Source organism: Ptychodera flava, chromosome 18 (genome assembly GCF_041260155.1).
Source record: "Ptychodera flava strain L36383 chromosome 18, AS_Pfla_20210202, whole genome shotgun sequence".
NCBI lineage: Eukaryota > Metazoa > Hemichordata > Enteropneusta > Ptychoderidae > Ptychodera > Ptychodera flava.
This window is the reverse complement of record NC_091945.1, coordinates 37,204,557-37,218,033: the sequence shown is the minus strand read 5'-3', so window position 1 is coordinate 37,218,033 and position 13,477 is coordinate 37,204,557. Positions and strand designations below refer to the sequence as shown.

The 13,477-nt window shown below is 37.6% G+C and overlaps 1 protein-coding gene across 1 annotated transcript in view; it reads left to right on the top strand.

Annotated features, from left to right (window-relative positions):
• The first annotated feature begins 70 nt into the window (after positions 1 to 70).
• Positions 71 to 13,477, top strand: part of LOC139117530 (DNA-binding protein RFX7-like) — a 47,857-nt gene continuing 34,450 nt past the window's right edge. Inside the window, exon 1 of the mRNA XM_070680732.1 lies at positions 71 to 530. Within this exon, the coding sequence (XP_070536833.1) occupies positions 445 to 530 (86 nt within the window). The 5' untranslated portion in view covers positions 71 to 444. The remainder of the gene's footprint in view (positions 531 to 13,477) is intronic.

The window sequence follows — 13,477 nt, the reverse complement described above, 5'->3', positions numbered from 1 at the left end:
TTTATTTTCTTGTCATCCCATAACAAATTAGTTGGGGAGTCTTTCACATGTGGTCTATGGATCCTGGGATATCCCAGGCTGTGTGTGCCATAACTGGCTCGCGAAGCGATAGCACCAGGGCATGCATGGTGCTGCAAGGTGTCAGAGTTGACCCAGCACAGTGCCGCTTACCTTGAGGCCAGCGATCACGCCGTGGATGATCAATGCAGCTAACAGATACTGCCTCTTCTTGTAGACATGAAGTGCAAACTGAACGACCAGTAATCACAGAGACCCAGCGAAACCGCTCGATCGCTTACCTGACAGCAAACTTTTTAAAAACCCGAACCATGCGAAGGCAGTAGCTCACAACATTGAACTTCTGCACCGCGGACAACTGATACTGTCCCATCTTGCTTAACAAATCCGATGAATGTTATTGGCAACTAAGCATAAAGACAGGCCATGGAAGACAACAGCAAAGTGCAAAGCCCAACCAGAGTCCAAACGAAAACAGAATCGTGGAAGAAAGGAGTTGAAAGTATGGTTAGGTAAGTCATCTGTTCTGCTAATGTAGTAATTGTATACCCACAATGCAGTGAGCATGTAATTTAACTAGCAAGATCATTGCAAGATTAGGCTAACATTTCAGTTAAACTGCTCTTTCAAAAGGATTTCTTTTCTACCAATGAAGCAACTGCAGCTTATTAGAGGACAGTGTGTTAGTCACTTGAAGCAAAATAATGAAGATCCAGTCATACTTGTTGCAATGATGAGTGTTTTCAACAACAATAGATCACGTTTCCTTTGGTTATGTATAGTACTATACCAGTGAATTGTGCAAAGTGTAGTAGTTACGTACATTCAAGAAATTGAAAGAATTGTGAAATTGTGAGTGTTTAGTGCTACCAAAAGTTATTTCTGACTTCCATATCTCCCTGTTTAGTTTTATTTGTTCATTATTTGGTTTATTTATTTATTCATAAATAATGCATTTCACTTTTCCCAGTAAGTACTAAGACTGTCTGCTGCAAAATTCCATTGGGTTAGGTACCGTGTAATGGTAAAAAAAGAAATTTCAAATTAAAATATTATTGAAGAGGGAGACTAACTCATAGTAGTTGAGGTACATGTACCTATCATTAATCTTTTCTAGTAAAAACACATAACCACACAGAAAGGGCAACTTCATTCAAGTCTGTAAAAGAATGTTCTTGAGTAATTCGAAAGTCATTTTCTTCGTCCAAATTGAAGTGAAGGGTAAAATAAATTAACGTCAAGGCGATTTCATGACATCATTATCTAAATTCAGAACCAATACCAGTTCGTTATGCTTACATATAAACAATGAATAATCATTTATATATGTACTTATTTGAAAATAATGCTATCACAATTATGTTTCACACTTTCTAATCTTATCTGAATCTAGTGCAATTCTAGTTTAGGTACTGTAGTACTCATATTGAATCCTGCTGGACTTCAGGGCAGATCTGTTCTTCTCTCAATAAGTTTCACTGTATACATTTGCTGTCAAGTGACACTTTACATCTGTGCAGTGTAAGTTAAGGTGTGATTGTATGCCTGTACGTCAATACGATTGTGAGGTACTAGTGTGGTAATTGTGTTATTTTGGTGAAGTTGGCAAATAGTAAACTGTAATGAATGAAAAATAAACTTTAGTGGAAAAGATATTTTAATTAGTAGAGTCACCAAAGTATCCTGAAATCCTGCATTTGCAAAGTTTATACTTGAAATGCTTGACAAAGTGCTTGTTTCAAAAGAAATGAAGACAGTATAGTTTTATTCTATGGGTAGATATCTTAGGTTTTAATGGCCTTTAGGTCCAAACTAAATATGATTGATAAAATCAATCTACATATGATAGTGCTGTTGACTGTTCGACATCACAAAAACTTTGCATTGAGTTTGTTTCCTTCAGGTTAGATTTCCATGTATCGGCCTGAACTGTTTTTGACCTTGTATTTGGTCTGTGAGAGTAGTAGCAAGCCCTGTCTCATTGTTGAACATTTTGTAATCACCATTACGGTATGGCAAGTTGTCTTTTGATATTACATTACCCAGTATGAACCATTGCAATGAACTGGTCTAGTACATAGTAGAGAGTTAATAAATTCAATGCACTGCAGTTGGTTTATGTGTGACTTGAACTGGTCCATTTTTTGTTGTACGACCCTGTCATGCAAGTTCTTATCAACGCAGTGTATACTGCACATGTATGTACCATGTACATAGACTGAAGGTTACAACATGTGCACAAAGCCTGTAGCCATATCTTTCAAAGCATGGATTGGTCGCCACGGTTAGCCTTAATTAATTTGATTCTTTGAGAATTCACCATTAAATCTTGTCTGTATTAGGGGGAATTCACTAGTGGTTGTTGAAACATGTCATGATGTTTGCGTTTTGTATTTTTTTCCTGTTTCTATCAACTTTTAATGTTTCTAGGTACTTACTCTGTTTACTAGTAAATGTGAAAACAGTCTCTGAATGTATGCATTACATTGTGACAGTACAAGGTCTATCACAGTAGGATCTAAATGCAGAATGATGAAAACTGATAGTTATTAGTTCAGTGGCACTATTGACTTTATACCCAGAAGTAATGCAAAAATCTTTTTTACTTCAATGACACTTGATAAACACAGCTCTATTAAAACAGCTAGCATTAATTCCCCACTTGACTCAGTGAGAAACTTTGGGAAAATAATTATTGAACATTTTAAATATTAAGTGAAGCTGATACCTCAGTAATATCTTTTTTGCCTTAGTTTGGTGGGTCATCATTATTTTCTTTACTCTTTTAAGCCAATAAGGTATCGGTGACAATGGTTTGTCCAAATACAGGTAGGACAATGGAAATGTAGAGAAAGATGGCCCAATGGGCATAGTTGTATCACCAATGGACTTCATAGGTTCTATAAGTTGTTCTAATATGAATTTGTTCCAGGTGTTGTAGTCACTGTTTGTTGCCATAAGCTTTAAAGGATTTTAAAGCCTGACTGCAAAGATAATATTCAAATTTAAGATTCCTCAGATTTAGTCTCATTTTATGTCTTGATAGATTTTCTGTTATACAGTAACTGGTGATTTGCACCACCTGAAAAGCAGCTAAATAATATCAGTTTTCGAAAAAGTCAAGTCCAAGTGTGCTGTAAAGGTTTATTGTATGTTCTTTTTTGAATTATTAACATTTGATGACCTTGATATGTCACTTTAGCTGCGATTCCGGAGTATTTGTGACCTATTTTTGTCATTGTGGTCTGAGTAATGTACCGCATGCAGCACATGGCAGAAGTTGACTTCTCTATTCATGATCCTTTGGTAAACTTTGTTGAATAGCGTGCATGTTGGTAAGTGCTTGCAAGTGCCCTCAGCAAGCCAGCTTACTTGATTGAAGCCCAACTGACTGATGGTGCAAGGAGTATGCTTAATGAAGAGTCAAAATTGTTGTCTCTCTTGGTCCGTTAATTTCTTCAAGCTGTTATGAATAATAATTCTTCACACTGCTACAGTTGTATGTTTACTCTTGTTCATTTCAATTATTACTCTTTTGGTCAAGTTCATTTTTTGTTTGGAACACCATGGATGTAGAGTTCTTGCTTAGCTGTGTGTAGTATAACTTTTAAAAAGCCCTTACTGACTGTACTATGTAATGAGGTACAAAATGTACTCCTACTCTGATTTTCTTGAATGAAAATATTCCTTTTACACCATGTGTAAAACTTTTCTCATTCATTGTACACTTTTTTTCAATTTATTCATTCCAACAGGCATGTACTGATTTCTGATTTATGTCTGATATGTTTTCCATTATTGAGTTATACCCAGACATTCAATAGAGGAAGTGTCTACTAATTTTGGATTGGAGATAAAATTTGCAGCACATTTCTCTTGGTGGCATACACTCCAATGATATAATAACCGACACAGTATGATATAACTAATGCATGTTGAATTTCATTATAATGCTAATATACATATGTGCAGGTACTAAACCATTTATAATTTGCAGAATCTGAACCAAGAAGTCCGTGATAACAATTTCTTGCTCAAGGAGATGTATTTTATAGGTAAAATTACTTTTCGAACCCTTTTTTGCATAGAGTTTTAATTTTATCCCATAAATTTTAGGAAATACTTATAATATATCTTGTATATGGATATATAGTGAGACAGCTGAACAGACATGTATTAATGTCAGTTCATGTACATAAATGTATGTATCTACAAAGATACCACACATGTTGTATATCATTAACTTTACTTTTGGACTTTTATAGCTTTGTTGTCATTGATGTCACCGCCTTCTTTTCCTCCACAGTGCATGTCATGAATATAAAAGGAAACCACTTTTATATCTGTTTGAATTGCTATTTATTCAAATGTTCTTATTGGTCTTGAAGATGTATGGAATGTTTCAAAAAATCATAGACCCAATTAACTGCATATATTAATGATGACTGTAATTGCAGAATAATATTTATGAGGAAATTCGTCAAACATTTATGACTAGTGAGTTGGGTCAAAGGGTGGGAATGATATTTCAAAACAGAGATCAGATGGCTGATGTAATACTGCTGGGTTATCACTCTGTGGTATAGCTATGATATGTTCCATAGTTAAAGCTTTACAGAAATTACAGACATCTACACTTTATGTCCCATTTTGTTTACACAGTTTATGAAACGTTTCATAATCAAGCAATATATCAAAGGCTTCATTGTTTTCAATTTATCAAACTGTTATGATTTACCTGTCATACAGAACAAATGAGAGTGTTTAAGGAATCAGACAAACGATGAACTTGCTGGCTGTGGTCATTAATTTGTGAATTTTGCATCATTTGAAAAGTCGTGTGTGTTTCTCGTGTGATGTACTTAGAGTACCGGTAGTTGACAAAACATACTATGTACATGTAGCTCAATCCTGTGTACACTACAAACAGATAAGACAGACAATGGTGTATTTACATGTACAGTAGTTGTTGCCTACCAGACACGTATTGCTATTATAACCTTAGTTCTAACAAACAAACTTTGGTTTTAGGTGGATTAAGTAAAGCAATTATGATGCACATCATGCTGTGACAAGGCAATGTTATTTTAATTCATCATTGATTTAAGAATTGTATTTCAGTTTTTTATGTGCAAAAGCTTTAGAAAAACAGTGACTTTAGCATTTTAATGAAAGAAATCGTCAGTTTGACTACAATGTCACATGTGTCAATTTCTCTACCTCACACACATTAAGAAAGCTAATGTTTGACGGCAGTGAATATTTTAGTTGCAATGTAGTTGATATGTAAGTGAAATAACTGCTACTGATATATGCCACAAAGTTTAGATTAAATATTTCTACATCATTATCCTTGTTTGTGTAGACATCAAGCATGCTATTTGATCCCAGGTGCAAAGATCATGAAAAAACTTACATATTAAAGAAAAGATGACAACATGTACACGGTTGCTATCCTTCTATAGCTTTCGTTCATTACACAGCTTATAAATATTCCATCCTTTAGTGATGTGCATCAGTACTTTCTCTTGACTGAATTCCTAGCAGACCAACATGGAGATCTTTATACTGATGAAATTTTTTATGAATTTGAAGTCTGCTGTCTTCCTTAAAACCTTTTTCAAATGCAATTAAGAAAAGGTAGTTTTTCAAATGAGTTCAAATATTGACAAAAAGGTCAAGATTGATAAAGTAAGCTTGTGTAGAAATAATGATGTATGATGTGTAAGAAGTAGGACCTACATGTATACAAAGTGATTCATTTACCCTTGATATTGACCAGGGACAGTCTTCCCAGCATGCATGTCCAAGACGCAAATATTGATTACATTCTTTGGAAATGATGTTCAACTTAAATGTGGTGTATTGGCATGGCCTTTTGTATATGAATACATACATTTACAAGACACCCAGTTTCTCAACAGGTGCCTGAATTCGGTGTTATAGGCACAGTGAATTCAAGTGGAAATGCCAGTTGTAGCCTGCAGCATCTCCGTTGTCTGAAATCCATAAATCATGTCCAAATTAAGCCAGCGACGGAAGCTACCTTTCCCTACAGTAGTATCTTTCATCAAGTGGAGTTTTAGTCTTTGGAAATCTCTTTCATCAAATGGTAATTGTAGTGTACTATTGTGGGTTTCATCATTGTCACGTCATTAAGCAAATCAATACGTTTTATGTTGCACGTACTGCTACATAAATGCACATGCACAGCCACTCTGGTTTGACTCTTAACTTCCTTTAATTTTACCAGGTGAGAAAGATCTATATTAATAAATATAACATGAAAGTATAGTATAATATCATATTTATTCACAAGAGTCGCGTTTGTGTCAATATTTAGAGCAAATACTGCATTCACTTCAGTCCAACACAATTTTTACCAGTTCTTCTGCATAAGACAGAGTAGAAAGACACACCTGTCAAGGCTGATTGGTTTTACAGACTGTCACACCATACACCATATAATAGCCATCCTATCAAGAGATTCTATCTCATTAATTTGTGAGAGCTTTTATAGGGTGACGTCTTTCACTGTTTGACTTCAAACTCCACCCATCATCCTCTGTGAAACTCCATCTTCCACAAGATATATGGTTGTTCACAGATACAGTTGGTTGTATGTACAATACATTGTCATCAGGGAATGCTGTCAAATGTCTCCACCTCTTTCAGTTTCATCCCAGCTCCAGCTTCAGTTGAAGTATCCCATTCTTTTAGCGGATTCACTCAGTAATCTTGCAAATGGAATTTTCCATGTTGAACTGCTATGTTTGAACTTTTTTACTGATTAAAAAGGATTGTTGTGTCTTTGATATCTGTAGAAAACATGTCCAGTATGAATAATTTGACAAAAATTTTGCAAATGCTTTGAAAGTAGATGACTCAATAGGCACACCTCTGACGAATCTGGTAACTTTACTTATTTTTTCTCAAATTGTCATAATTCATAATTACCAGACAGAATACCATGGTTGAATGTTTGCCTTGTAAGTTCTGAGTAGTATGAGAGGTTCTAATCAAGGATTAGCTGGCAAGTAAGTTGTCCATACATCCAAATTTTTGAAAGTTATATCAATATTATCTTTTCATTTGCATCCAAGTGCTTTGTCAATCATTATAGGTTGATTATTCCTCTACATCCACATAGCATGTGTGTGTGCTTGGTACAGTATGTATTTAAATTGATATATGTGAAATAAAGTTTTGACTTAAAAAGTATTTACTAGGCGTTTGTTGCTAAATTTCATATACTTGTGAGTATGGTTTTGTGATAGTAACTCTGATATTGTTTGCTTTAAACCCTTTTTCTGCCAAGTCGGTGAAAAATCCGCTTGAAATTCGGTGTAGCCAGAATCTAAGCACTGGTGACCGTTATTCTACCAACCCGGTGGAAATCGGGCTCTTTTGGGTACCCCCTTTCCTGCCAAGTCGACGGCACTACGTTTTGCTATCCCCTGTGCGTTTAGGGGTCATCCGAGGACAGGTTTTCTTACAAGGAACGCCTTTTCTCCTCGAAATGGGTTCGCAGGGAGTCGATAGACAGGGAAAGGTGCAGAAACCTGTCCGCCAGTCCGGCCCCACACCCGAGGGGGGCTGGTTTTTTTTACCGCTTTTTAGCGGACTTGGCAGGATAGCATGGTGACGTTTTCTGGCGGAGTTGGACGTACTTGGCTGCCTGGCACTATAGAGATTGCTGCCGAACTTGACCAACTCGGCATTCTCAACTCGGCAATGCTAATCTAGAAGGCTACCTCTTGCAAACGACTTGGCAGATGGTGCCGATGGTGCGAGACGAAAGTCACTTATTCAGTTGTGCGTGACTGAAAATGAGAACGTATTTTTGACGGGACGGCTCGACTTGTTCCTCCCATGGAACGGATATGAACGACTCGGAAATACCATTACAAACGTTCCGACGTACTAAGCTGGGCTTCAGCTCTGCAAGTTCAAGCCAGGCAACGTCCTTCACTGCCTTGGCCGTGCCATTCAATGGACGTGGCTTTGGATTTTTAGCTCCGCTGTCAGCGACGCGGAGCTTATCAAATAGGTTGATTTTCCGTCGTCGTCCGTCGTCGTCCGTCGTCTGTCAACAATTACCTTCTCCTCTGAAACTGCAAGTCCATTGCTTTGAAATTTTATATGCAGTTCACTTGGGGTGACCTCACTTGAGTTTGTTCAAATCGTTGTAAAATTTGCATATTTGTATTTTTGGGGCATTTTTTGCTGTTTTTGGTAAAAAATCTTCTTCTCTGAAACCGCTTGTCCGATTGCTTTGAAATTTAATATGCAGTTTCCTGAGGGTGACTACAGTCAGATTTGTTCAAATCGTGGTGAAATTTGCATATTTGTATTTTTAAGGCAATTTTTGTCATTTTTGGTAACAAATTTTTAAAATCTTCTTCTTCAAACTACATGTCAGATAGCTTTGATATTTAGTACATATGTCCTAGGGATGATCTATTTCAGATTTGTTCAAATTGTGCAGAAATATGCAAATTTCCATTTTTAAGACAATTTTTGCCATTTTTGGTCAAAAAATGTTTTTTTCAAAAAGTACTGGTCTGATAGTTTTGAAATTTGGTATACAGGTTTCTATAGATGAACTTAGTAATATATATTGAATTTCTGATGAAATCTGTAATTTTGTATTTTTGGGGCAATTTTTGCCATTTTTGGTCAAAAATGTGTATTTCCAAAACTCTCATCTGATAGCTTTGAAATTTGGTATACAGGTTCCTACAGATAAACTTAATGATATTTATTGAAATTATGATGAAATCTGCAATTTTGTAATTTTGGGGCAATTTTTGCCATTTTTGGTCAAAAAATGTGTATTTCCAAAACTACTCATCTGATAGCTTTGCAATTAGGTATACAGGTTCCTACAGATCACCTTAATGATATTTATTGAAATTATGATGAAATCAGTAATTTTGTAATTTTGGGGCAATTTTTGCCATTTTTGGTCAAAAAGTGTGTTTTCTCAAAAGTACTGTTCTGATAGCTTTGAAATTTGGTATACAGGTTTCTACAGATGAGCTAAGTAATATATGTTGAATTTCTGATGAAATCTGTAATTTTGTATTTTTGGGGCAATTGTTGCCATTTTTGGTCAGAAAATTTCATTCTCAAAAAACTACTCATCGATAGCTTTGGTTGACATGTTCTTAGGGATGATCCGATGTGAATATTCAAAGTATGATGAAATTGTGTATTTTTGCAGCTATTTTAGCCACTTTTTTCTGGCCATTGCATTGAGCTATCAAAGATTTCCACCTTCTTCATCAACATGTGTCAAAAATAGTTATTCTCTACATAAACACAGCGGAGCTATATCGGCCGCTAGGTCGCTTGTTTATTTATTCCATCGTCCGAAGTATTGGCTCTGGTTTGCAGGCAAACATATCCTGTTGCCGACGACCTTGGTTGCTATGTACGCTGTTTGCGTACCGAGAATTAAGGGTACATGAGGTCAATGCTACGGGGATACCGCCTGTACTGAGCAGGGACTGCTTTTGTTATGCAAACCAGCTAGCTATACAATGGCTGCCAGGCATGGAGACGTCAATGGCTAGAACAATGGAAGCATATTGCGTTGTACCCGTGCATCGCAAAAGTGAGACTGACAACTTGGGTGTAGTGACTGGTTATCACTTGTTAGCTGCAGCCCAAGCCATGGCGGTACAAACCGCGTACCTGACTGAGGACCGCTCAATTAAGTCGGTAATGAACGGTAACACTCGTAAGCCAACTCCCAAACGAGCTGGCAAAACTACGTGGAAGCTGTGCCTCAATGGCTCAGCCAGTCGTTTGTACAACGGCAAAACGTAGTTTTTGTGCTACACTGCACTGCCAAGTCGTTGAAGGTACGTATTCAATTGACCCTACCCTGGGGAAAAAGGACAGGTTTGCCGGTGCTGCCGCACCCCTAGCACGACCCCAGGATCTCTGACTTACAGACGAGCGAGGTGATGTTTGTGCCTAGCGGACGTGCGCAATACTGAAGGAGCTTATTTTCGTAAAAGTAAGCATGAAACAGCAATAAAATGACGCACCCCTGGGGCAAACAAAGCCGCTGACCCCAATTTTTTTCTGCAGCAACCCTTGAGCTCCTTCCCCTGTATACGGGCATGTAGAAATTATCGAAGTCTAACACGTATAAGTACGGCTAAAACTACCCTGAAAATGGGCGGTTTCTGCCAAAATGCCTGCAGGATAACATGCAGGAAAGCCAATCTTTTGCAGGCACGGAAAAGGGGGCTGTTTTCTACTGACTTGGCAGGATAACGGACAAGGGCGCTCGGCAGGAAAAGGTTAATGACTAAATCATCAATGAGTTACTGATGATATATGATAAGCTAGGCATTGCATTGTGGGTACTAATACCTTGTTCTGAGTTTACAAACTGATTCGATCAGCATCCACAGTATTCAATTCTGAAAATAAATTTTTCTGTTCCATTGTGATCTCTTTCTTGTGTTTTTATGGCAAATAACAGAAAAGCAGGCATTCACAGGAAGTTGCGTGTCATACAACACCAGCTGTAAGTGAGTGAAATTATAAGAAAGTTAAATAAGTCTAAAAATGTTAAACTAAGATTTATTTGAAATTTCTTTACTATATCCTATTTTGTCTTAAAGCCGCCGTTCTCAATCCCAGGTTCGCGCATTAGTGGGTACTCCACCCTGTCAACATAGTATCGTTTTCATCGTTTTGCGTCAAACGCCGCTATATTAGTAGATTTACAAACATAAATTCACGTCGAACGTCGCTGAGCACGTCGGAGAACGTACATTTTGGCATGAGGTGTTTTCACCATACCTGGTGCGTTCGAGTTACAGATTTCACCGATTCCGGCAGTGTGTCGCTTGCCGCCGGATGCGGACAGTGTCCTCGACCATCTTCCCCCCATACTCTCTATGCCTCGATCCACAAAATTACAAGTAAATATACTGGTATGTAAAAAACTCAATCTGCATCGTTCGAATCTCTCAAATTCTTAGAAGTAATGTTTTATTAAATTTGGAAACATCGGTGTCGAAATAACATAAAATGAGTATTTCCTGAAGATTGAACCATGATCCCGACGTACTCAACCACGCGCCCAACGTAAAACTTTTATGAGGCCAAGATGGCGGTCAGAAGTCAGAAAACAAGTCCAGATCATCGTGTATTACATTATTTGCCAATTTGTGTTGCGAGACGTCGTTTGAATTGTAACCAAAAAAGTACAAAAATCAGATGCATTTCGAAAACTCGGACAGGAAATCTCGTAATTTAAAATTTCTCAGACGTAATGAACTTTGATCGATATGCAGCGGAACTGCATGGCGTCGGTTATCGATAAGATGGCACTTGCTCACGAGGCTACGTACACTCGAAGTGACGGCGGAACGAAACAGAGGAAGTCAAATCATCCTTTTTTAGCTCCATGGTCAAATAAACATTTCGTTTATTAGTAGACTCACAGAGGTACAAACGACACTCCATGGGAAACTATACACGGATACCGTACCGCTTCACACCTCTGTGCCGGGGTATTGAACATTTCTTGATTTGTCATTCTGAGTTTAGTATCATTAGTTTGGCAATGACAACGAGTCTATCTGACTCTGACTCTGTCGGAAGTATTGGGATATCCTTGACCGGACACACGCTTGGCGTGATGAGCGATTTTTGGCCCGAAAACAGCATCTGATGCAGGCCGATGACGTACTCGTCAAAAGAAGAGAACTGATATGCCATTTTGCGTGACTTTTGTTGTCCGATCGTTATATCCAAATTTGCCCGGCGTACCATACACATTTGCCATCGTTGGGTGTACGGTAGAAGCCACAAAACCAAACCAAACGGCCCTTTTCAGGGCCATCAAACTTTCCAGTAAGAGAGAACCCGATAATACATTTTCTTTTTCACGGCACGTTTTGTGGAGGGACCGTGTTCACGGTTACTAAGATGTAATCGACTTGAATGTAGTCTGATCACGTTTTTATCCCCAGCAATGCGGCGGGTAGGTGCAAAAGTTGGAGAACTGTGAAGAAACTATTGCGCACGTCTTTCGACACTGGAAATCTTGACACATATTTTATTTATTTCAGTCACCATTAGCAGATAAGGCGAATGCTAATCGACATTAGGTACACATCCAGCTGACTCGTGTCTTACTTTGCACAAGGTTTGATTGACAGTGATATTCAAATCCCAATCGGCGTCCCCTGGGTCGACGTTCTCACTGGCCACGCACAATTACTCACTAAAATTGTACCGAAAACTTATCGGTTTAGAAAATATGGAGTCGTTATGTATTGATCAGGTATTTACCCTGCTGTAGAGCATTCCCATTTCATAAATTTTCATAAAAAACACGCAAAAAACCGCAATCTGTGGAGCTCTCAGTTCAAGCTACTCGCACGGCGTCTCTTTGCATAATGAGCGTCCTCTCATGTAATCCGGTATTTATAACCAATGGTTGTCTTTAAAGAAGAGATACACTGCCTACCACATTTTCACGAGAAACCGAATATAATTATAGATACAACTTCCTCACAAGTTTCATAGAAGCTGATGGCTTAGCCTTAAATTTAGTAACACTGTGTCACAATGTGTGTATCGTTATGAACATAAAATTCAGTATTCATCCAGAAAATACAGATGAATATAATCTATCTCCAGTTGCCTACTTCAGGTTTAAAGGCCTATGTCAGCGTCAGATTGTCTTGCAAGGAAATTTACTGACTAGATTACAATTTCAATGGAAAACAAATGGGTACAACACCTCTATAATCCTCTTACAGACTAGAACACACTTGATCCCAGGGATCAAGTCCCTGGCCTTTAACTATGTTCACACATTTGTGCTCTATGTTTTGTTTGAGGAGACATTTTACCAGAGATGAGTGTAAATATCCAACCAACTGTAAAGCAGCAATCTTCAATCCCTGGTTCTCACATTGGTGTATATTGACATTGACTATACTGTCAATCATGTATTCTCCATTGAAAGTGAGTTTTGTGAATTTGTTTGGAGATAGAGTTAGAGAATTTGTTTAAAGATAGAGCTAATAAAAAACTTACCCCTGTAACTTTGTGAAGGGCGATATAATTAAAACTGGATTTGATTGTATTGATATTTAATGTAGCAGCCATACATGTACAGGTATGTGTTTTTGTTGAGAATCTGTAACTTCAGTGCAACTTGTCCAATTCTTAAATTGAGCTCACACAGATACTTGCTAGGAAGGAAGTGGCTTGCTATAATGAGCAACACTGGTGTCATTATCAAAGTGTTAACAAAGTAATTCATATTAATTACGTCTTCTCAAGGTAATTGAACATGACCTTGATGAAAACACCAGGTGTTAGTCAGTGCTGAAAGGTCTGTTATTGTCAACAACTCTTCTCAAAATAAAACGCAAGGCTTGCAAGGTGTAATCTTTCCAAACTATCATCCTGGTGT